The sequence below is a fragment of the Littorina saxatilis genome, linkage group LG7 (genome assembly GCF_037325665.1).
Source record: "Littorina saxatilis isolate snail1 linkage group LG7, US_GU_Lsax_2.0, whole genome shotgun sequence".
Taxonomy (NCBI): Eukaryota; Metazoa; Mollusca; class Gastropoda; order Littorinimorpha; family Littorinidae; genus Littorina; species Littorina saxatilis.
In genome coordinates this window covers 18,734,298-18,760,290 of record NC_090251.1, presented here as the reverse complement: position 1 = coordinate 18,760,290, position 25,993 = coordinate 18,734,298, and the positions used below count along the sequence as shown (strand labels likewise).

Below are 25,993 nucleotides of genomic sequence, written 5' to 3'. Positions count from 1 at the left end.
ACATCATAATAATTCCTTGACAACCCCCACCCCCCACACACAACATGGAAGCATGCAACAAGGATCACACACACACTCACACACACACACACACACACACACACACACACACACACACACACACACAATACAGAGTATCATATCATCCTACCCAAGTCATCAGCCACGATGAAAATGATGTGGGGTAAGCCAGCAGCCACTGATTTGCTGCTAACTTCTTCCAGACTGAGGCATGCACACAAACAGGCTTTGGCAGCAACACCATCACTGTCTTCTTACACACGGACAATATTACGATTTAGCCCCGTGTGAGATTTACGGTTCCTCTTTGTAAGTGAATCTCAAAGGGTAGCTCTCCGTTAAGCGTGTGACGTCAGTCATTTCCAAGGGTTTAATTCGGGATTATGACTGAAAACACTCACACCTTGAAGATTGTTCAGTGTTCACAATATAAACAACTTAAGCTATGTGTATGTTAAGACAGCTTCACACAGAGTTTCCATCATGTACATTAGTGGTTTTAAACTGTCGCAAATACTGCACATATAGTCACATGCATGCACGTTTACTTGACGCGAGAGAAAATAGGGCGGAAAAGACTTTGTCAGGAAAGTGGCTGTCGCAAAGGCCGTCTGCCGAGTCGCCCAGCTCTGGCTATACCATATAACCATCAATAGATTGCTGATTTCAATTTGCTTTTAGTTCTGGTATTCTCTGTTTTGCAATTCGCAGTATATATTATAGTCAACAGACGATGTTCGGAAATAACTCTGTCGGGTTTGTATGGGTCGCGCCTCTTGCTTTTTCAAGGACAAATACATTTTCACGTGCTCCTTTACACGTGTTTCAGACACACCTCGCTAGTGATTGGCCCCTCCAATGTTTGTCTAAGCAAAAGCAAGGGTATTCACTGTGTAACCGCCCACACAAACCCGACAGAGTTATTTTCGGAACGACCTGTAGACATCTCTGTGGACCATATGTCAAAGCATGATTTACTGTCCAGAATTTTATCATTTTCCTTGATGTATAAAGCTTGTCCTGAATGCAATTAGAATGTCAGCATTTTTTTTAAGTGTTTGTATTGTTATCACACGCTGAGCTTGTGACATACTTTAACTTGACCTGATAAAACGAGAATAGCGTGAGACGGAGAAGAGTGAGAGACCTAATACTACATAAAACAACACGAAAAACCAACAGTCTTTATGAAAGGAAAAGAAAATACGGTTAAATAACCGGTTTTAATCAGTGTTTACATTCGGGTTGTGTTTTTCTCTCTCATCATATAAATGCTGTGTATCTTCATGTTTTCCTTTGGGACACACTATTTTGGGCGAGTGACCGATTTTAATTCTCAGGCATGGGAATTATCCGCCGAAAAGCAAATTTCCGCCGAATTGGTTTTTTCTTCCGCCGAAAAAGCAGAAGTTTCCGCCGAAAAAAAATGGCGGAGGCAAAAATGGTTCTAAAAACTGAATTAAATGGCAAACTTGGAGCTAAGATGACACCAAATTGCACCATTTGTTTTTTTTTGGAGAGAACAAAATTCCGGGGGAGCATGCACCCGGACCCCCCTAGTAAGGCTTGGTGCTTCGCGCCGTCGACTTTGTTATTACTTACAAATTTTCAGCCTTTTTTACAATTTTTAATTCCCATGCCTGAATTCTACATCCTGTTCTCAGGGGTAGACTCCAGCCTTAATGACAAATGACGCCGATACATGCACCGCCTGGCGGTGACATAAAGATACATGTTCCACTGCTGATATGTAGAAGTCGCCGAGATAAACAAACAATCTCGAAATGTTTGTCATTTCCCCGGCTGCGTCGCTCCCCGGCTGACATGCAGAAGACGCAGGCATTGTTTTCGAATATTTGACCTGCAGTGTCAGCATTTGTAATGAATATTAATTAGATTTGGGGTCATTTAGGCATGTTGCATTCCACAACTAGATAAAGACGACCTTGTACTAAAAGTGATAGCAGTCAGTGGTGACAGTTGGCTAGGGCAAAACAGACCAACATGTGGGTCTGCACTGCATGTGCTGGACTGCTTTTTATCAGTTTTGTTCTAGTTATCCTTTCTTTTGGTCATCTTGAAGCCTATTTGATAATGTTGAAAACTGAAGCTTCATTTTTTGTATTGGGTATTTTCCAGGTTGACTGAGTTGCTTGTTCATGCTTAAATATGTGCCTAAGGTTCACAGCCATATGTCAGGGTCAAATGTCCTTTTTTATACAGTATATTTTTTTTCAATTATTGGAAAGTTCGTTAGGGTTAAAATTATTTTTGATCAAATGAACACTTGACCTTTGTTTTCATTAATAAAATGTTGTGGACTGCAAATTATTTTGTTTGTTTAAGTAAGAGACTGACAGAATCTAGGGGTCCTTAACGTCCTCACAGGAAATTTTCCTTTTAGGGACGTGAGTTGATGATACGCTTTAAAAACAAAAAAATAAAATAAAAAACAAAAAACAAAAAATAAAAAACAAAGGAGAGAAAGAAAAGGGCAAGACCAAGCAAGCCCGACCGTGATAGGACCCCGACCCCGCTCTCCATGAGTAAGGGAGGGGGTGGGGCAATAAGAAATATACGTTAAGATCCTTGTAAGAGGAATATTAATAATTTTTCTTTTATATGCGTTGACTTCCTAGGGGAAGGGCCATTAAAAACATGGATTTTAATTCAATTTTAGTTTCGTTAAAAAAAGATAAAAATCAGGACCACCTGTCAAGGTTTAAAAGTGACTACATTGTGAGAATAATATAAAGAACATGCGCAAACACGTAATACTGATCTTCTAGTAAGATTTGGACACATCATTTCATTTACTATGTACATTAAGGGAAAAGTCTGGGTTGTGGCACTCGATCACTAGGTGGGGCACTGCCCTTCGCTCCCTGTTACCCGAGCGCCAACAACCATTTATAGGAAAAGGTACAATAGCGTTTTAGTTTTAAAAACAACAGGATATGTCAGAGTTGTAGATTACTTTTGTGAAGAATGAGACATGGTCGAGGCCGTGTTTATCGTCCGGGTTAAAGAGTTGAATTGGCATAAGGTTATATTTGTCCATATAATCATACAGGGTTGCAAAGCGGGTTAAGTTTGAAGTACATTTTACGAAGGTGTGCTCTATGGTAATTTCGCTGCCACACTCGCAGTTTCTTTTGAAAACGGAACAATTGAGGCCTTTCGTACAGGCCCTTCTTAGAATGCGTAATAGGGCTGGAGGGAGTTTAGGAAAAAAACCTCCTTTGATGTATTTCATGGGGTCGTTCTTGTGTGTGCTGTTTAGTTTTGTAAGTAAAAATGCGTTTAGGAAGCTATGGTATTCTGAGATGGAGTAGCCAATATTAATTTCGGTTGAGGAGGAAAGGGCAGCCTTCTTTGCTGCAGTGTCGGCTAGATCATTTCCTCTTAAGTTAGTATGCGAGGGAGTCCATATTAGGTCTAGGGCCGTGCCCTGTAAGATTACTTGATGGCATAAAAATAAAATTTCTTGTTGCATATTTGTTCTGTTTTTTGTCCCATTTTCTAGGGCTTCTAGGGAAGATTTGGAATCTGTACAGATTACCACTCCTGCGGGTGAGACTGGCATATCGTTAATAAATGAAACTGCCATAAAGATAGCATATAGCTCAGCTGAGAAAATTGAAATGCCTTTATTTAATTTATACCGCTTTTCTATTTTTAATTCTGGGATTACAAAGGCACAGCCCACTCTGCCGTCTGGCAGCTTCGACCCGTCTGTGTATACTTTTAAAAAGTGGCTATATTTCTTGTTTATTGTTTCTTTTGCCAGATATAACAAGTGATCGGTTTTTTTGAGATTATATTTACTTTTGGAGATGATGTTGGGGGGTTCCAATAACCACGGCGAGTATATTGGGGCCGAGATAAGTTCAATGTCTTTTATCTGCTTGTTTATGTTGTCGAGGAGATTTTCTGCATAATGTTTAATTGGAAGGGCTTTCTCATGGAGTTTAGGGGTATAACGATTGTTGAAGGTTTTTGTTTTATAATCGTTGATTAGATCGTTTATGGTCTGTGTTACACTATTTGGGGATCTTTGCTGTCTGATAAAATATTGGGTTGTCCGCAGTAGACGTTCCTCGTCGAGGGTGAGCCAGCCCACTTCTCTGTAGGTAGCTTTCACGGAGGCCCATCTAGGTACATCTAATGCTATTTTCAAGGCCTTTACTTCGGTTGTTTGCAGTTTTTTGAGGATGGTTTTAGGCGCTGAAAAGAAGGATTCCTGCCCGTAGGCGAGACGCGAACGGACAAGGGCTCCCACCACCAGCGTCAGACTTTTTTGGCTGTTTGCCCACGGTTTAGTTTTGAGGAACCTGATTACATTTATTGCCTTCGAGGCTTTTTGTATTAAATTATTAATGTGGGTAGTCCATATTAGTCTATCGTGGATGGTTACACCCAGGAATTTTACTGTTGTACTGGGCTTTATGACTTGGTTATTTATTTTGATGGAGCACACCCTCTTAAAGACCTGTCTTCTGGATACTACTAGGAAGACTGTCTTTTCTGGTGAGAGTTCAAACCCATTTTCCACCATATACTGACACAGATTGTTTACTGCATTTTGGTATGATGTCATATCGACGCCAGCTTTTCCTTGTCTGCTAGGTCTTTTGGAGTCTAGCAGTGCGAGGTCGTCTGCGTAAAGCAGGACGGTAGCCCCGCCCACGTTTACTGTGTTTATATCATATAGCATGATGGAAAAAAGCGTCGAGACTGTGCTCTTCGAATGCATTACAATTATTGTGGGATGTGCGTAAAGTGATCGTGTCGTCTGCGTGAGAGTGTGTAATTTGTAAAGCAATATTGTGGCCCGCGTGAGATTTCGTAAAGTGGAGGTGTCGACTGCGTGAGATTGCGTAAAGTAGTCGTGTCAACTTCGTGGGAGTGCGTAAAACAATTGTGACATCTGCGTGGAGAGTGCGTAAAGCAATTGTAACATCTGCGTGGAGAGTGCGTAAAGTAGTTGTGTCACCTGCGTGAGTGCGTAAAGCAATCGTGACGTCTGCGTGAGAGCGCATACTTAGTCTTCATGTTGCGCTGGGGGCGCGTATGGTCTTCGTTATCTGAGGGAAAACGAATTCGTCACGCACTGATTTCGATTTGCAAAAACGCGCGCGTATCGAGTGCGTCTTTCGCAGTTGGAACGCATTATTTGGCGACTGCGAGACGCATTCAGGCTGCGCATAATTTTGCTGGCTGGCAAGAAAATTGTGCCTTTGCAACCAAGCTAATGATAAACATAGGCCTACAGGTTATTCTCTGGAAAACGGGGTAAGTAGATAGGTGTTGTTATTGAGAGCTAAATTATCAAGACTTTACTGTGTGCGTCGAGGCTATTAACAGGGGTGAATATTGGCGGTCGCCCGATCGCCCCCGGCGGGTTCAAATCGCGTCGGGCGGGTTCGAAATTCCTTTGAAATCGCCCGCCGGGCGGGTTCAAATTTCGCTGAAGCACAAAGTCGTTAGGCAACGTAGTCAATCGGAACGGCCGGCGAACAAATATCTCTGCGGGCGATCTCAAAATCTGTCACTTCTCAGTCTACTGCCCACTCATCCCCCTCAGGACTACCACCAATCAAGGCCAGACACATTGGCTAGACAGCTCCGCCTCACTTGACCGTGTCATCACCAGTGACACGAGCCGCTGGCGATTGCATCAGCAGTCAAGCTAGTTAAACCCCCCTCCGTCCCCCCCTCTTTGCGCTATTCACTTCACGGCCCCTCTCTTATCTTATCCTGCGCTCACCAATCCTTCAGAGACTTTCACATGTTGTAAAACAGTTTCCTCTCAGATAAAAACTCGGTCATTGACCCCGAGTAAGAAGGTCAGTGTCTCGACAGGCAGCTGTGTTCTGATTGCAAGTACCGGTAAGTTGACCCAGGTCTCAAGGCCAACCAGCTTTTACAATGCATCTGCCTTTGATCTGACTGCCCATCCAGAGCAAACATATTCCCCTTAGCCCTCTGTATTTTTCCTTTGATGTGCCTGCTATGTACCACTGATCCAGTTTCTGGGAAATGTATAATGTCATTGACTGCAGGGATACTCATTGAGACCGTTTTCCAAAATATGTTAACACCAGCTTTGCTGACCAACTTAGTACAAGTAGTGACAGTACTACTGCTGTCAATTATTTCCCTTCAACTAAGTAAGTAAAAAATCAAAACTTGACTGAATGTAAAAACAACCCGATCCACTATCTATAATTATGTAATAAAGAAGAATTAAAAGACAGACCTTCAACAATAGGACAAGGGATGGAACTCTGCTGAATCAAAAGCATAAAGATCACCTGACCTGTGAACAATTCTAGGATCAGGAAATCTGAACATCTGTTTGTTTTCATTAGGAAATAGAAATGAAATACATGTATAATGCTTTTGATTATTTATGACTTAAGCTGTGGTAAATTTGGCTGGTATGCAACTTTTATACTTCTGCTTGATCTAACAGTAATATTAATAACACAGACATAAAGAAAAAGAAACAAAACAAGAAAGCAACTTAGAAAAAAGTTTGTAGTCAGCTCAGGTTTTATACTTGGTTTTACACAACAAAAAACATAATTTAAATCTAAAAAAATAGCTGATTTACTCTTTTGTAGTGTGTGTTTATGTGGTAAGTACTGAAAGTTCCATAGTAAATTACTTTGTAAATTGTGTGGTAGGGGGTACATAAAGGGGGTAACTTTTAGTGAGGTTTAGTGTGTGATTGTGTGACAGGGTGTGAATGTGGTTTTGATTTCTTGTTTCTTTGTGGCGGCTTTTATTTTAAATTCTTTATTAAAACAAGGTTAATTATCATTATATTAAAACATAGCATTTTAGTCATCAAGTTTTGTGTGTGTTTGTGGTAGTTATTAGTAGTGCAAATCCACATGTATGCATTATAAGTATGAATGTACGTCTTTTGTGTATGTGGTTTGCACGCGACGAGCCGCTGGGGCGGTTGTAAGGAATCCCGGCAGGTTGGGGGCCGGTTGGGATTTTGGGGGGCCGGTTCAATTTTTGACTTACCGGCCCCCCTGGCCGGTAGCAAAAAAAGTTAAGGTACATCCCTGTATTAATTAAGTTTGGTGGTGGTGGTGGTAGTGTTGTCTGTGTGTGTGTGTGTGTGTGTGTGTGTGTGTGTGTGTGTGTGTGTGTACGTGTGTGTGTGTGTGTTTGTGTGTGTGTGAGAGAGAGAGAGAGAGAGAGAGAGAGAGAGAGAGAGAGAGAGAGAGAGAGAGAGAGAGCGTGCCTCCATTCGTCTCTCGCACGCACACACACACACACACACACACACACACACACACACACACACACACACACACACACACACCACCCGTAGATACAGTTTGCAGTGCATGGAACACTAATAACGTCAGACGAATCTCAGCAGTCTGTATTAGTAAAAACAAAAATGCACAATTTCTTCAAATATTGCTTCCAGAAAGTGGGGTGGGTCTGGATCAGTTGATGGCCTCATTTCAAAAGAACTGTATATTTTCTGTTTAATTCTTCCATTTCCTATGGATATTGCAGTTACTTTTTCGTTGATAATATCTTATTTCGTTTATTTCCAATGAAAATAGTAAAACCGTGCAATTATAGGCCAGATACTTTTTCTTAAATGCACTGCAAGTGTTCCTTCAAATGTCAGGTAGACTAATTCATTCAATCTTATTCGAATTCAAATTCGAGGGAGGGGGGAGGGGGGGGGAGAGGCACTACCAATATGCCGGATAGTTTGAAGTAACGGAAGCCGACGGTTCAATGCGAATTAAGTCGAATCTTTTCTCGATTTAAAGCTTTTAGGGTTTACAGTTCCTTATTCGGATGCTATGCAAACATAATAGGTGTGAACTAGGGGTATATTAGGAATACTATGGTAGAGAAATAATGATCGACCTCAATGAGCACTTGCACGTCAAGACCCGCTTCTGTCGAAGTTAATGTAAGCAAGGCCAAGCGAAATACCAGCGCTCTTTGAGAATGTGCTTCGGCGAGAGCACAAACGTCTTTCGTGTTCGATTTCAGGGAAGTTGTTGCAAGGCCCTCTGTCGACATTAATGAGATACAGAACGAGCGAAATGTTTAGAAAATGCCAGAGCAGTTTGTGAATGTTCTTTGGCAAAAGCACAGTCGCCTTCGATGTCCCAAATTCAAGGAGGCTGTTACATACGCAGGGAGCTGTGGTAGTGTGTTGAAACCGTGTGTTAGATTTAATCAAATAATCAAGGGACAGAACTACATGGCGTACTGTTGAGAGAGAGAGAGAGAGAGAGAGAGAGAGAGAGAGAGAGAGAGAGAGAGAGAGAGAGAGAGAGAGAGAGAGAGAGTTTAATTTTGGACATTGTTCTTGGATTTGACCGGCGCCTTATGTGAAGTTATCATACACTGGATCAGCCTTTACACGTCACACCAGCCCGGTGAATACACGCCATCATAGTTGGCTGGGTTTGAACCCGAGGAAAAGGGAGGAAAGTTAGCTGGTACCATGCCCTGACGCCATTGCTCCATCCGGGCTTTCATCGTGGCAAGCACATCCGGGAATTTGTCCTTGACGTCATTGTGTTCTGTGGGGTCGTCTGAACGCAGAGTGAAAGGCATATAGGACGAGTTCGTACATAAAATTAGCAATGCATAGTGTGTAATATGGACTTACATCGTGTGTTCACTGAGTCACACACACGTGACACACGCACACACACACACACACACAACGTGACACACACACACACACACTGACACACACACACACATGAATCAAGACTCCGACCACCTGTCACAGAAAGACAGAGACAGAAACACAACACTCACACAGACATACATCGCTGTGACATATTCAAATCAGCTCACCTTTGATATTATACAGCTGATACATATCGATGTCCGCCTGGTTTACCGCCTCGTTCATCAGGGTACCATCATCCGCTGCGTCATCGTCGCCGGGTATGGGGTACCACCCGTTATACCCACCTGGGCTTCCCTGAATCAGTTTCCAGTCCCCATCCCTGTGAACACAGACTAAACATTAAACAATTTAAACCTGTCATTAACGAGACTAATAAAGTTTGGCTAGCCGGCAAAATTCGAACGGGTCGCGCCGTTCGTCTCCGCGAATAAGCGAACATATAGAACTGATTTTCTTAATTTAGAATACCTCGTCTGAGTAAACATAGCATATCTATATATTTTTGGATTCTGAAATAAACATTTTAATTATAATTTTCAAATTTAAATGAGCAAATTAAAAATTTAGTTAAAGTTTCTAAGCTGAACTGCAATCCCATAGTCCGGTCTGAGTTAAAGATTGTTTGACCAAAATGTCAATCACTGAACCTGATTTAAATATTAAGTCACAACTACGGTGTTACCACAATGTTTTAAAAAGGGCGGATATGACGTCATCACAGACATTTAACGACAACATGGAGCTCACACACAGACACAGACAGACAGACACACACACACACACACACACACACGCACGCACGCACATACACATACATATACACACACACACACACACACACATACGAATAAACGCACGCGGCATGCACGTACAAACACAAACACGTCGGGATTTGTACACCCAAGTGGATAGCTTCGTAGCTGAACTGGCCATTTATAAAACACACATAGTCTCGGCCTTCACGAGCAGCGTGTCTACACGCCTGATGGCAGCGTGTCTACACACCTGATGGCAGCGTGTCTACACACCTGATGGCAGCGTGTCTACACACCTGATGGCAGCGTGTCTACACACCTGATGGCAGCGTGTCTACACACCTGATGGCAGCGTGTCTACACACCTGATGGCAGCGTGGAAAAGGGGCAGGCTGTCCATGTTGTAGACAAACTGTGTGCGGGGGCTGGGGGCGCCTGTCAGGATGGAATCCCACTGGCTCACGCCGTCTATACCTGGCGCTGTTACGACATTAAAGGCACAGAACTTCCCGTGAGAACAATTCTGCTCACCATCCCAGATCTGCCCAGGCTATTCTAAGGATCAGACCATCCGGCCATTTAGGCACATCTTTCTTTCTTTCTTTTCTTTATTTGGTGTTTAACGTCGTTTTCAACCAGGAAGGTTATATCGCGACGGGATTTAGGCACATGCCCAAAACCAACGTCTTGACTGCTTCCTCAACAGAGTTGGGATATTTTTTTTATGAACTTAGTTCAGAGGCGTGACGAGTGGCTATTAAGATATTAATTCATAAAAAAATCCCCATCGACACAGAAAGCATCCTGGTTGTTGATTTTTGGTATGTGTCCAAGTAGGGGGGGGGGGGGGGGGGCTTATCTACGTAAAAGCCTGACCACATCAAATCTTGTATGGGAAAGACTGTGCCTTTAACATATAGGCCAAATGCAAGCAATTAACACTACATTCAAAAGAGTACAGGTGTTTGTGCGAGATCGGCAGTTTGCGAAATTTATTTCAAAACACAGAATACTTTACCCTCATTTCAGCACAACTGCCGACATTTTGACTCTGAGCGCATTTCCCGAAACCTTAACGGTTATATCTGCAAATGTTCTTATGAAATAACAATAGTCAAAACTTTCACGGTGGGCGTAATTGCCGAAACGTTTCTGGTTATGTCGGCAAATGTTACCCAACAAATTAAATTCTAGCAATTTTCCTGATACACATGTATATGCTAAACATTTGCGTGAGGTATTTGACACCAAAAACTGACTTACACTTGCTTTCTTCATGCACTCAATGTAATCACTTCTTGTCTTTGAAATGGTTTAAAGAAATTGAGCCGAGAGCCACAGTGTTCGTTTTGGGAGTTGAATAGATGACAATAAATTGAGTTCTACATTTAAATGAGTTTCCTAGCTGGAGGCGTTGAATATTTGTGTATGACACACAATGACTGTCATTATATTCAGTGAAATGAATGTGCATTTAGTTCAGTTATGTTAATTTTGTATTCGTTAATTTTGTATGTGAACTTCTTCAGCAACGACATTGATGATGATCCTTACGAGTGTCTCCCCCTACGAGGCTCATAATGGTCGGAAGCCAGTCCACTGCGTGCATCATCCTGAAAGATAAATATCACACACATTATTTGGTATAGTGTAGTTGCACACTCATAATTCTTTTGTAACAGAGGAAACCACGAAAATGACACAACCGTCTAAGATAGCTTTTCTTGGTTTAAAGGCACACTGAGCTTCAAAGGACAGGCTGAGCTTCTCCACACCTAGCGTGGGGGATTCTCAGTGGGGCGACCATCCCCAACCAAGTGCGTCCCCAGGTGGCGGACAGCCCACAGATATGGGGGTTAGCTGCGAAATAAGCTGGGCTTGCCTGGACCAATAATCGCAGATCAACTGGCGGTGGTCCCACCAGGAGAGGGGTGGGGCAACAGGTGGCTCGGTTTCCTCCGTGAAATACCCCATGCATCCTATGACGGCTTCATCACCCGGGCAAGAGGCATGGTAAAACCTCTAGCTACAGGGTGGGATCCTCTGAGAAACAACACCCCCTGTGCTCCAGGGTAGGTCATATGGGCTAGGGTGGGTCAACCCCTACACAAAACCTAAAGGGCTGAAGTCGGAGGTATGGAGCCTGCATGGCGCTCCTCGAACAAATCCCTGTACCACGCATCATCTGCCAACATGACCCTTGGAGATAGAACTGAACATCGATATATGGTGTTTAAAGGCGATCGGCAAGAATAAGAAGGCACACTCCTTCTCATGAAAACAATTCGGCACGCTATCTCGGATCTAGTCAGACTCTTACATCAAAAAAATACCATCCCTCCACTTGATCACACACTGAAAATAAACACACTAACAGCTTGCTGTGAGGAGTTAAAAAGTGTTGAAATTAGTGGATTTTAATAAATTATTTCATCAACAAATTCCGTTTGTGTCTCCCAGGCTGTTCATTATTAGAATGTGACCAATTAGAAGAATGGTCTTATCCATGTTAAAGCCTGGCCAGGTCTTAGATGGTGAGCCCAACTGGGAATGAGTACGAGTATGTTTTTACATTTAGTCAAGTTTTGACTAAATGTTTTAACGTAGAGGGGGGAATCGAGACGAGGGTCGTGGTGTATGTGCGTGTGTGTGTGTGTCTGTGTGTGTGTGTGTGCAGAGCGATTCAGACTAAACTACTGGACCGATCTTTATGAAATTTGACATGAGAGTTCCTGGGTATGAAATCCCCGAACGTTTTTTTCATTTTTTTTTTATAAATGTCTTTGATGACGTCATATCCGGCTTTTCGTGAAAGTTGAGGCGGCACTGTCACGCCCTCATTTTTCAACCAAATTGGTTGAAATTTTGGTCGGGTAATGTTCGACAAAGCCCGGACTTCGGTATTGCATTTCAGCGTGGTGGATTAAAAATTAATTAATGACTTTGGTCATTAAAAATCTGAAAATTGTAAAAAAAAAATGTTTTTTATAAAACGATCCAAATTTACGTTTATCTTATCCTCCATCATTTGCTGATTCCAAAAACATATAAATATGTTATATTCGGATTAAAAACAAGCTCTGAAAATTAAATATATAAAAATTATTATCAAAATTAAATTGTCGAAATCAATTTAAAAACACTTTCATCTTATTTCTTGTCGGTTCCTGATTCCAAAAACATAAAGATATGATATGTTTGGATTAAAAACACGCTCAGAAAGTTAAAACGAAGAGAGGTACAGAAAAGCGTGCTATCCTTCCCAGCGCAACTACTACCCCGCTCTTCTTGTCAATTTCACTGCCTATGCCGTGAGCGGTGGACTGACGATGCTACGAGTATACGGTCTTGCTGCGTTGCATTGCGTTCAGTTTCATTCTGTGAGTTCGACAGCTACTTGACTAAATGTTGTATTTTCGCCTTACGCGACTTGTTTAATATGTAGCCAAAAGGATGGATCCTCTGACTCCATGTACAAAGCTGCATGACTAGAACTGTGTTGGTTTACATGATTGCTTTCATGGATTTGTTTTCCCCCGAAATCGGCGTATGCTGCCTGAATGGCGGGGTAAAAACGGTCATACACGTAAAAATCCACTCGTGCTAAAAACGTGAGTGAACGTGGGAGTTTCAGCCCATGAACGAAGAAGAAGAAGATGGATTTGTTTGTTTGTTTGTTTGTTTGTTTGTTTAGTGTTGTTTCTTGTCTCGAGAACCCTGGGGGTCACGAGAGACCTATTCAGCATCGATCTTATTTGTTCTACACTCTAATAATTTAAGGCGTATCGTTGTAAAACTTAGAAGTTTCCTTAAAACTCAAATTCCTTTACACGGGAAAGACGGTTATTTGGAACTAAAGCACGCACTACGTCAGCAAGAGAAACCAATCTCACCCGTCATACACAGTACCAGCCCTGTTGGTCAAGAGGTTTTTGCTGTACACGAAGCCCGTACCCCGGGTACCTCCCTCCCACATGGTGGACTTGGCTCCACGGAGAGGGTAGTTGTACCCTGCCGCCCACACCGGACCTCCGTTCTATGTATATAGGATAGGAATGAATACACTATACCTATTTTGAAACTGAAAGTAAGATAAAACAAAACAAAACTAAACTTCTTTTTTACATTTAGTCAAGTTTTGACTAAATGTTTTAACATAGAGGGGGGAATCGAGACGAGGGTCGTGGTGTATGTGTGTGTGTGTGTCTGTCTGTCTGTCTGTGTGTGTGTGTAGAGCGATTCAGACTAAACTACAGGGTCGATCTTTATGAAATTTTACATGAGAGTTCCTGGGTATGATATCCCCGGACGGTTTTTTAATTTTTTCGATAAATACCTTTGATGACGTCATATCCGGCTTTTTGTAAAAGTTGAGGTGGCACTGTCACACCCTCATTTTTCAATCAAATTGATTGAAATTTTGGCAAAGCAATCTTCGACGAAGCCCGGGGTTTGGTATTGCATTTCAGCTTGGTGGCTTAAAAACTAATGAGTGAGTTTGGTCATTAAAAATCAGAAACTTGTAATTAAAATTCATTTTTTATTAAACGATCCAAAAACAATTTCACCCTATTTGTCGTCATTTTCTGATTCCAAAATCATATACATATGTTATATTTGGATTAAAAACAAGCTCTGAAAATTAAAAATATAAAAATTATGATCAAAATTAAATTTCTGAAATCGTTTTAAAAACTATTTCATCTTATTCCTTGTCGGTTCCTGATTCCATAAACATATAGATATGATATGTTTGGATTAAAAACACGCTCAGAAAGTTAAAACGAAGAGAGGTACAGTAAAGCGTGCTATGAAGCACAGCGCAATCGCTACCGCGCCAAACAGGCTCGTCACTTTCACTGCCTTTTGCACTAGCGGCGGACTACGTTCAGTTTCATTCTGTGAGTTCCACAGCTTGACTAAATGTAGTAATTTCGCCTTACGCGACTTGTTTTACATTTAGTCAAGTTTTGACTAAATGTTTTAACGTAGAGGGGGAATCGAGACGAGGGTCATGGTGTATGTGTGTATGTGTGTGTGTGTGTGTGTGTGTGTGTGTGTGTGTGTGTGTGTGTGTGTGTGTGTGTGTGTGTGTCTGTCTGTCTGTGTGTGTGTGCGTGTGTGTGTGTAGAGCGATTCAGACTAAACTACTGGGCCGATCTTTATGAAATTTGACATGAGAGTTCCTGGGAATGATATCCCTGGAAGTTGTTTTCATTTTTTTGATAAATACCTTTGATGACGTCATATCCGGCTTTTTGTAAAAGTTGAGGCGGCACTGTCACACCCTCATTTTTCAATCACATTGATTGAAATTTTGGCAAAGCAATCTTCGACGAAGCCCGGGATTTGGTATTGCATTTCAGCTTGGTGGCTTAAAAACTAATGAGTGAGTTTGGTTATTAAAAATCGGAAACTTGTAATTAAAATTATTTTTTTATTAAACGATCCAAAAACAATTTCATCTTATTTGTCGTCATTTTCTGATTCCAAAAACATATACATATGTTATATTTGGATTAAAAACAAGCTCTGAAAATTAAAAATATAAAAATTATGATCAAAATTAAATTTCCGAAATCGTTTTAAAAACTATTTCATCTTATTCCTTGTCGGTTCCTGATTCCAAAAACATATAGATATGATATGTTTGGATTAAAAACACGCTCAGAAAGTTAAAACGAAGAGAGGTACAGTAAAGCGTGCTATGAAGCACAGCGCAATCGCTACCGCGCCAAACAGGCTCGTCCCTTTCACTGCCTTTTGCACTAGCGGCGGACTACGTTCAATTTCATTCTGTGAGTTCCACAGCTTGACTAAATGTAGTAATTTCGCCTTACGCGACTTGTTTTACATTTGGTCAAGTTTTGACTAAATGTTTTAACGTAGAGGGGGAATCGAGACGAGGGTCATGGTGTATGTGTGTGTGTGTGTGTGTGTGTGTGTGTGTGTGTGTGTGTGTGTGTGTGTGTGTGTGTGTGTGTGTCTGTCTGTCTGTGTGTGTGTGCGTGTGTGTGTGTAGAGCGATTCAGACTAAACTACTGGGCCGATCTTTATGAAATTTGACATGAGAGTTCCTGGGAATGATATCCCCGGAAGTTGTTTTCATTTTTTCGATAAATGTATTTGATGACGTCATAACCGGCTTTTTGTAAAAGTTGAGGCGGTACTGTCACACTTTCATTTTTCAATCAAATTGATTGAAATTTTGGCCAAGCAATCTTCGACAAAGGCCGGACTTCGGTATTGCATTTCAGCTTGGTGGCTTAACAAGTAATTGATGACTTTGGTCATTAAAAATCTGGAAAATTGTAAAAATTTTATTTTTTATAAAACGATCCAAATTTACGTTCATCTTATTCTTCATCATTTCCTGATTCCAAAAACATATAAATATGTTATATATGGATTAAAAACAAGCTCTGAAAATTAAAAATATAAAAATTATGATCAAAATTAAATTGTCGAAATCAATTTAAAAACACTTTTATCTTATTCCTTGTCGGTTCCTGATTCCAAAAACATATAGATATGATATGTTTGGATTAAAAACACGCTCAGAAAGTTAAAACGAAGAGAGGTACAGTAAAGCGTGCTATAAAGCACAGCGCAACCGCTACCGCGCCAAACAGGCTCGTCACTTTCACTGCCTTTTGCACTAGCGGCGGACTACGTTCAGTTTCATTCTGTGAGTTCCACAGCTTGACTAAATGTAGTAATTTCGCCTTACGCGACTTGTTTAGGATTCTTTTAGTTTGGGTGCTGTATTCAACTTTGTCCAACCAAGCTAACGCTTTCCTTGAAATCTTCCGATGACTGTTGACAGATCTTTGTCCTTTCGGCAAAGAAAAGAAAGAACAAGTCGCGTAAGGCGAAAATACAACATTTAGTCAAGTAGCTGTCGAACTCACAGAATGAAACTGAACGCAATGCCATTTTTCAGCAAGACCGTATACTCGTAGCATCGTCAGTCCACCGCTCATGGCAAAGGCAGTGAAATTGACAAGAAGAGCGGGGTAGTAGTTGCGCTAAGAAAGATAGCACCCTTTTCTGTACCTCTCTTTGTTTTAACTTTCTGAGCGTGTTTTTAATCCAAACATATCATATCGATATGTTTTTGGAATCAGGAACCGACAAGGAATAAGATGAAAGTGTTTTTAAATTGATTTCGACAATTTAATTTTGATAATAATTTTTATATATTTAATTTTCAGAGCTTGTTTTGAATCCAAACATAACATATTTATATGTTTTAGGAATCAGAAAATGATGGAGAATAAGATGAACGTAAATTTGGATCGTTTTTTAAATTTTTATTTTTTTTTACAATTTTCAGATTTTTAATGACCAAAGTCATTAATTAATTTTTAAGCCACCAAGCTGAAATGCAATACCGAAGTCCGGGCTTCGTCGAAGATTACTTGACCAAAATTGCAACCAATTTGGTTGAAAAATGAGGGCGTGACAGTGCCGCCTCAACTTTCACGAAAAGCCGGATATGACGTCATCAAAGACATTTATCAAAAAAATGAAAAAAACGTTCGGGGAATTCATACGCAGGAACTCTCATGTCAAATTTCATAAAGATCGGTCCAGTAGTTTAGTCTGAATCGCTCTACACACACACACACAGACAGACAGACACACACACACACACACACGCACATACACCACGACCCTCGTCTCGATTCCCCCCTCTACGTTAAAACATTTAGTCAAAACTTGACTAAATGTAAAAAAAGAAAAAAATCAAACTAGAATTATAATGCATGTGTATCAACTTCTTATCATCTTCCCCTACATCATCTTCTACCTTTGTGACTCATCATCATCATCATCATCATCATCATCATCATCATCATCATCATCATCATCATCATCATCATCATCATCATCATCAGCTGTAACCATCATAATTTGTGACTCACGTCAGTGGTGAAGATGACCAGAGCGTTGTCCATGTAGCCCTCCGCTTCCAACGTCTGCGTGATGTTGCCGATAGCCTCGTCCAGAATGGCCACCATGCCTGCCACAAGATGAGTCAACTTCATCAAAACAATCAACATAAATGTACATATTTAATACCTTAACAAAAACAACTGTCACCACACAAGAAACGGAGTGCCATCCCCAGCTATGATATGAGGGGGGGGGGGGGGGGGGGGGGGCGGTAGCGCTGTAGGTAAAACACAGCCTTGTGATCCGCGGCGTCACTGGTATATATACAAGTGCTACTAAGCAAGTGATAACTGAAAAAAGTCGGAGACCCCGAACGATCTTTGAAACTCTTTGGACTGTCTATCAACAGACTGGTAAGACGCAATGGCTGACATACCGCACTTGGTTTTACGAGTGCCGTTCTTGGTATTCTTGCAGTACATGTCTTCATACCACGACGGGACCTGCAACAAATACAATAAAATAAAAGATGGCAACACGTGTAACAGTTGTCTAGAGGTATTTGGTTTCATTTTGGCCAGTTCGGCACGGTTTAGTAAATTAAATGTCTTGTGATAACTGTGACTTCAAGTGTGATTTAAAGTGACAAACGTAAGCGTGGAAGTACAAAATCAGACGAACAGTAGTTAGAACAGAGTCTGCAGTCCCCCAATCCCGACTAAAACAGACCACAATCTCAAGTTTGCATGAATGTTTGTACAATGTTAATGATGATGATGATAAAGCGAGAATCACAGAATAATTCTGTGCTCTCCGAGATGTACATGCACAATGCAATACACAATATTAACACTTAATAGCATTTAAATTCCAGCATAAGAAAAAAAGTGTCAAATGATATTACAACACCACAACATCTATGTTAAAGCATAATAGTCAGATATACAATTTCAGCATAAAAGGAACATTATGAATCACATGTAAACACGCACAACTAGAAAACACACGAAACATTCCTTGAAAAGACAATAAATATTTTAATACTAGTAATACAGGAACAAAGGAGCCCCTCATGGAAAACATTTGCTTTTGTCCATGCATGGTATAACATACCTCCAACGGTTCATGCACGGACTGGAAGGGCAGGTAGAGGAACAGTGGCTGCGACTTGTTGTGGGCACTCACGATGGACTTGGTGCGTTCTGTGTACAGGTACTGTGGACATCAAAGTATGAAACAGAGTTCGAATGCAATAATCAAATGGCAGCCAAGACTGAAGGTATTGGAGTTCATTCTCGACTGTCTGTGACAAAGGCACAGTCCTTCCCACGAACAACAACATCGTCCTATTAACTCAGATCTACGAAGGCTTTGTACATAATAAGGACATCACCCCACTTAGACACATACCAACATTCAGTGGAGTTTTTTGATAAATTCATTTCGCAGAGCCCATGAAGAAATACATTGATACAAAATTACCACTCAGCACAGAAATCATAATATTAGTCGATGTTTGGTGCGTTTTCAAGTGGAGCGATGATCTTTTGTTTTAATGAAAAAGCCTGGTCATTTCTAAGATGTTGAGTGGAGTCGTTTACACGGAAAGGACAGCACCTTTCAAATAGCACCCGGTCAGATGATGCCAGTGAAGCAAAAACAATACAGGAACACGTCTGGATGCATCACGTACTAGCCCCGTATAGGGTCAGTTGCTGCACTAAATGAATCTCAAACTGTTCACGCGTCTTTTAGCATGTGACACCACTCACACAGGGCGAAGTCGGGAGTTTGCCATCATACTCTTAAAAACATTATTCATCAAGAACACGCTTGAAGTTTTAAACTGCATGGTCTGTGGTTGCAGTTGTTGCCGAAAACAATTGAATTAAACAAAAAGCATAACGTTCAAGCCAAAACAACCAGCCCCAATTTAAAGAAAATGGTCTCAGTGGAGGCAATCATTTGATGAAAGTTAAAAATGGAGATTTACAGCGGTTGTCTCCCTTGTCACATAGGTAGTACGGTATGTATGTGATACGTACTTTGGGCAGTCAATAGGTCAAAGTGTTTAAGTACACGTGTGTTAAGGACTACTCTTCCATGATCCACACATACATCCACCCCCCCCCCCACACACACACACACCACTTGGGTCGAGGTGCACGAGAAAGTGACCAACCGGGTGGGAGCCAGCCGCGGTGTTGGATTGGTTGTAATTGACATATTTGTTGTGATTTCAACGAATCAGACCTCGTGGTTTAATCTCTCCCGTTTGGGTGGCACCCACTTTCGGTTCGTGCCCCTCAGTCCAGGTAAGCAAACACAGAAACTGACCGTAGAATAAATGCCACTGTCCTCTCTGTCCACATCTTTGTTCTTCCTGAAGTCCAAGCCTTTTCCTGAAACGTCGGGGAAAGGGACAGTGAAGAAGCACAACTTCGGACTTTTGCAGGCACAACTACGACTCTTGATTGATCCTCAATGATAAGATCATGTCATACCTCTTCCATAACGCTTGCAAAATCCCGACAGAACTATTTCTGGAACAAATCTATTGGATACCAAATGCATAAAAACAACTGGAGAAGTAAACGAAATTAGTTCACAAATATGATAACAACAAACAAGAGAATAACGACATACCCACAACGTGTGTGTAGTAATCTTCTGCAGCGTTGTAGTATCCCATGAAGCTGTCAAAGCCTCGGAATGTGGGCGTGTATTTCCAGTTACAGAATCCCAGGTGCCATCTATCGAGGATAATACCACTCAATGACTTCATTGACAAACATGCATACAGGAAAAAAGACCTCTGTCTGCCTGACTTTTCTGTGAACTTGTCTAATTTTCTTCCTAACTGTGTGTGTGTGTGTGTGTGTGTGTGTGTGTGTGTGTGTGTGTGTGTACGTGCGTGCGTGCGTGCGTGTGTGTGTGTGTGTGTGTGTGTGTGTGTGCGTGCGTGCGTGCGTGTGTGTGTGTATGTGTGTATGGGTTTGTATGTGCATGTGTTTATGTGTGCAGGTATGTGCGTGCATGACAAGTTCGTTTTAATGTTTGTCAGTATCGTTTTCTCTTTGATTTAGTCTCTCTCAATGTGTATATATGCTCACTTTCCAACAGCGTGCGTAGCGTATCCCCGTTTCTTCAGTTCGTCCGGAAGCGTCGTCAGATTGGCCGGAAGTCCCACCTTCTGCGCCGGCAAGATTACAAGATGCTGTGTGGAAAAAAGTTTTGCTGAATTTGTTGTCGTCGATTATCAAGAAAGAACTTATTGTGAAAGGTACTTTCTTTCGTACGTGTGCGAACTATCGCGTAAAGCGTCACAAATCAAGCAGCACAATCACATTGGGATTGAACCACATCGCGATTCAACAGACATACAGCGTACTGAGTGTGTGATGGGTAAGATTAAGAGTCAAAACATAAACGAGATGTTTCAAATCCTTATGTTCTAGCATTATGTAACCGAGTGCCGAAACACCACAATCACCTTTGGAGGAGAAGTCCTATCAAACAGGATTGAGAATATTAGAGCTTATTTCTAAGCCCTATAAAAACTGTTATGCATTCGCAAAGAAATCCATGAACATACAGAGCGATAAAAGCCGCCAGACCCCATCACAAACAGAACTCTACAATCCACAGGTGTTGCCTTGCGAGCTATAAATAGCTCGCAACTTCTAAGGTGAACAACTCTGCAGAGTCTGCTGTGAAAGGCGACGGTAGTCTCCCTGTCACAATTATATGGGTGAGAGAAGGGAAGAGAAAAAGAAAAAGAAAAGAAAGGTGGCAGATGCATAATTATGCTGTGTGAGAGGAAGATAGACAGACAGGCATCAAATGTTAAGAAAGACGCAGAGAGAAGGTGAACAATTTAGTCAAGGAGGGACAAACAGACAGACAGACAGACAGACAGACAGACAGACAGACAGACAGACAGACAGACAGACAGACAGACAGACAGGAACAAATGGAACTCAAGGCAGGGGTAGTAAGTATACCAAAACTAGACATCATGTACCTGTAGACCAGTGTGGAAGGGGAAATAACCGGACATGAACGCACTTCGAGACCTGTAATTAAAAACAAAACGTGTACGTGTTCGTAACTTTATTTCAAGATTTAAACGTCAAGCAGGTAACCAACCATTTCAAACTGGCAGCCACAGAAACTGGAATCAAAGCAAAGATGTGATGCCAACTCACGGGCACACAGCTACAAAGACACAGACACAGACAGACGGACGGACGGACGGACGGACGGACACACAGACACACAGACACACAGACATACACACTCACACACACACACACACACACACACACACACACACTCACACTCACACACACACAACCCAGACACACACACACACACACACACACACACACACACACACACACACACACACATACACACACACACACACGTGCACACACACACACAACCCAGACACATACACACACACAACCCAGACACACACCCACCCACACACACACACACACACACACACACACACACACACACACACACACACACACACACACACACACACACACACAACCCAGACACCAACTGACGGGGAGCACAGTGGCTGGACATAGGAGCTGTTGAGGATGACGCCGTTGAGGGCCATGTGGTTGAGGGTGGGTGTGTGCATCATGGGGTCCCGCCATTCTACATCCGCCCAGCCTGCACAACAGTGGACGACGCATCACTTCCAGTGAGTGAATGTTTCGGATTGGGTTAGTACATGACTCACCACCCCCTACCCCCACACCCCAAAACAAACAAAAACAACATTTTAAATGAATGGATCGTTTCACAAAACATCCAGAAGGGCAACGACATCCCGGTGTGAAAGGATGAAATGTCTACCTGTTTCAAAGTCCGGCGAATTATAGTCCGTGAGGGAATGTGTCCCTTGACTTTGTAAGAGGAATAGATGTACCCCAGGGCTCCAATTCTGACCCTAAAAATAGGCCAGGACTTTTTGTCCCAGGAAAATAAGTCCGCTCAAAGTCTAGGAAAAGGGGCCGGCTGTGGACTATCGTTCTCAGAAACAAGAACTTTTACATTATGCTGCGCTCAGAAACAAGAACTTTTACATTATGCTGCGCTCAGAAACAAGAACTTTTACATTATGCCGCGCTCAGAAACAAGAACTTTTACATTATGCCGCGCTCAGAAACAAGAACTTTTACATTATGCCGCGCTCAGAAACAAGAACTTTTACATTATGCCGCGCTCAGAAACAAGAACTTTTACATTATGCCGCGCTCAGAAACAAGAACTTTTCCATTATGCCGCGCTCAGAAACAAGAACTTTTACATTATGCCGCGCTCAGAAACAAGAACTTTTACATTATGCCGCGCTCAGAAAGCAGAAGAAGATTTTCAACGCTAACACTTTTTTTACTTAAATATATTTGCACAATTATCGCGTTGATGGTGTGCGATGTCAATATTCAATAATTAAAGCCATTAGAGTCAATAATTATGTGCCTCTTGGGCGATCTGAGACAAGTCATTTTTTTTAGCTTACATCCCTTATTACATTCAGTAAAGTTTAAGATGCTTTTAGATGCTTTCAGATAGACTGTGAATCTAAACGAGGGTAGTGGTGTATGTGTGTGTTTGCGTTTGTGTTTAGAGCGAGTCCTAGAAAACTACTTGACAGATCTTCATGAAACTTTACATGTGAATTCTTCCAGATGATAACCCCAGACTTTTTTTTTATGTCTTCGATAAATGTCTGTCATATCCGGCTTTTAGTGAAAGTTGAGGCGGCTCTGTCACAACCTTTTTTTCCGAACAAACTGACCGAAATGTATGGTCAAGCAATCATCCACTCAGTCCGAAATTTGGGATTGCATTTCAGCTTGGAAGCTTAACAATTAAATAATTAGTTTGCTCGTCATTAAACTCACTTTTCACAAACAGGTTTAAAACATGATTGCATTGTATGTTGTATCTTCTCCTGAATCCAAAAATAAATCGATATGTCATGTTAATACTGAAAATGTGCTCAGAATTAAAGAAATTCGGTGCATGCAAATTAGGCATTACGTTCGCATGCATTGCTGAGACAAGCGCAATCCGTCTCAGTCTTTGGGTTCGGGCTAGTCAAACCTTACCACATGCAGTCACGTTGATGACCGGGTTTCAGGCCGACAGATTGACTAAATGCTTCACGCGACTTGTTTTATCTAACGATCTCACATATGAGCAAAACACCTACTTAATTTGTATTTCCCCTTCCAAAAACAACAATCATCATTATGCGTATATGTATATTCTTTAGTTGATTTTGTGCTTGTTCTTTCCTTTTCCTTTTTTTGATTAAACGCCCCACAATGCTGTGCTTGGCAAACATAAAAAAGTACACCCAAATAACAATAATCAATATTAAGACCGAAAATTCTCACCTAGATCATCCGCGACAATGAAGATGATGTGGGGTAATTCATTAGCCGCAGGTCTGCTGTCAATCTTTGCCACAAGGAACGCAGCCACGCACACAAACGCACTGACGCCCTTCAAAACACCCATAATTGTTCTTTCTGAAGCTGCCAAGACTATAGAGATGTGAAGACTCTGAAGATGTCAATCATCTAAACTTTCCAAAACTGCAACTTAACAAAACTGTTAACACTACAGTCGGGTGATAAGATAATACTGAAAGCTCACTTCATCTTCTGACACTAATGTACTTGACACGTCACAGAGAAAGCTGACACTGTACAATTCAGCAGGGCCCGTATGCTTATGGGAGAAGTACGCGACAACTCCCGAAGTTTTGAGTGACATCGGAAGTACTTGCCTCACTTTCGTATGCATGGGCCGGAAGAAGGGCTTACTTCAAAGCAAAGCGAGAAAGTAACTGAGGGTAGTTTGCGACTACTCCCAAAGTTTTGAGCGACATCGGAAGTACATCCTCACTTTCGCATGCATGGGACGAAAAAGAGCTTACTTTGGAAGCAAACTAAGAAGTAAGTGAGGGTAATTGTACTACAGCGAGACCCAGGAGTACAAACGCTACTTCCAAAGTTTCTCAGTGCAAAAGGGCAGGGCTTTTCTTCGGTTTTTCATATCAAACCGAGCTAACGCAAATGAAAGTCCCAAACAGAGAAAATAGAAGGAAAAGTCGTATCTCGTGCGTGCATTTCGTGCAAAATTCCCTGAGTACAAACCAGCCAGCTTTGACTTTTGTTCGTTTTGGGTCACTGGCCACCACTGTTTTATCCCCGCATATACGAGGGGGTGTTTCTATGTAAATGGGCGTCGTTATGTGCATGTGTGAGTGTGAGTGTGTGTTTGTTTGAGAGTGTTTGTGTGAGAGTGTGCGTGTGTGTGTGTGTGTGTGTGTGTGTGTGTGTGTGTGTGCGCGCGTGTGTGCGTGAGTGCGTGCCGTGCGTGCGTGCGTGCGTGCATGTGTAGTTGTGCGTCTGTTTATTCATGCGTTTATTTGCGTGCACGCACACATATGTATGTGTGTGTGTGTGGGGGGGAGGGGTGTGTGTGTGTGTGTGTGTGTGTGTGTGCGTGCGTGCGTGCATGTGTAGTTGTGCGTCTGTTTATTCATTCGTTTATTTGCGTGCACGCACACACATGTATGTGTGTGTGTGGGGGGAGGGGTGTGTGTGTGTGTGTGTGTGCGTGTGCGTGTGTGTGTATGTGTTTGTATGTATTTTTGCGAGTGCCTGCCTGCCTGTGTGTGCGTGCGTGCGGGTATAATTGTGCGTTTGTTTGCGTGCGTGCGTGTGTGTGTGTGTGTGTGTGTGTGTGTGTGTGTGTGTGTGTTCGTGCATGCGTGCATTGTGTGTGTGTGTGTTTGTGTGTGTGTGTGTTCGACGGTGGGTGTGTGTGTGTGTGTGTGTGTGTGTGTGTGTGTGTGTGTGTGTGTGTGTGTGTGTGTGCGTGCACCCCCCATCCCCCCTTACCACACACTATTATGAGCTGAGTATTTGTGCCTCGATATGTTAATTATTGATGTTCTTACGTTTTATGTTGTTTATTATGATTCACCACACCCGAGTTTCTCGTAATTGAGATAATACAGTGTTCTATGTCTATGTCTATGTCTAACACACATGCACACACCCGCGTAGGCTAAACAAATCCAATCTTGAATTTCAACTTTATACAAACATACATCCTGTTCACAATTAACGAGGACAAACAAAATTTACAAATACCAAAGTACAACAATTTATCTTTTGTAAAGATTCGGACACACATTTTCCCAATTAATATGAAAGTCACTGAACTTATCTTCTTTTCACTACACCTTATATCTTGATTCCCCAAACACTGATTGATTTCTGCCTTTTCAAATTTACTAGTAACCCAAACGTTCGCTCTAACCAACCTATTTTGTCCAAAACAGTTTTACCGATACACAATCATTAAAAAAAGAAGAGGTTTAACATAACCGACTTCGCTGCCACATAAACAAAAAAATGTTTTATTCTCCCCAACATTCTGGTCAACAAAATCATTATTATAGACAGTCATTCAATTTCAAGACAATCATCACAGCTTTGAACCGACCCTTCCGCTCAACCAGGCAGAAGCAACAACTATAGTAAAAGCTACAGCGCGATCAACGTTCGCC

At 41.8% G+C, this 25,993-nt stretch overlaps 1 protein-coding gene across 1 annotated transcript; it reads right to left on the bottom strand.

Annotated features, from left to right (window-relative positions):
- Nucleotides 1-7,411: 7,411 nt before the first annotated feature.
- Nucleotides 7,412-24,040, bottom strand: LOC138970845 (arylsulfatase B-like). Its single transcript, XM_070343397.1, has 14 exons — nt 23,805-24,040; nt 21,957-22,068; nt 21,401-21,452; nt 20,490-20,593; nt 20,023-20,129; nt 19,714-19,778; nt 18,490-18,591; nt 17,813-17,879; nt 17,406-17,503; nt 13,371-13,513; nt 11,032-11,090; nt 9,843-9,957; nt 8,887-9,041; nt 7,412-8,615 (listed from the first exon to the last, which is right to left on the bottom strand). The coding sequence occupies exons 1-14, from the start codon at nt 23,926-23,928 to the stop codon at nt 8,437-8,439; spliced, it is 1,482 nt and encodes a 493-aa protein (XP_070199498.1). The 5' UTR covers nt 23,929-24,040; the 3' UTR covers nt 7,412-8,436.
- Nucleotides 24,041-25,993: the final 1,953 nt, after the last annotated feature.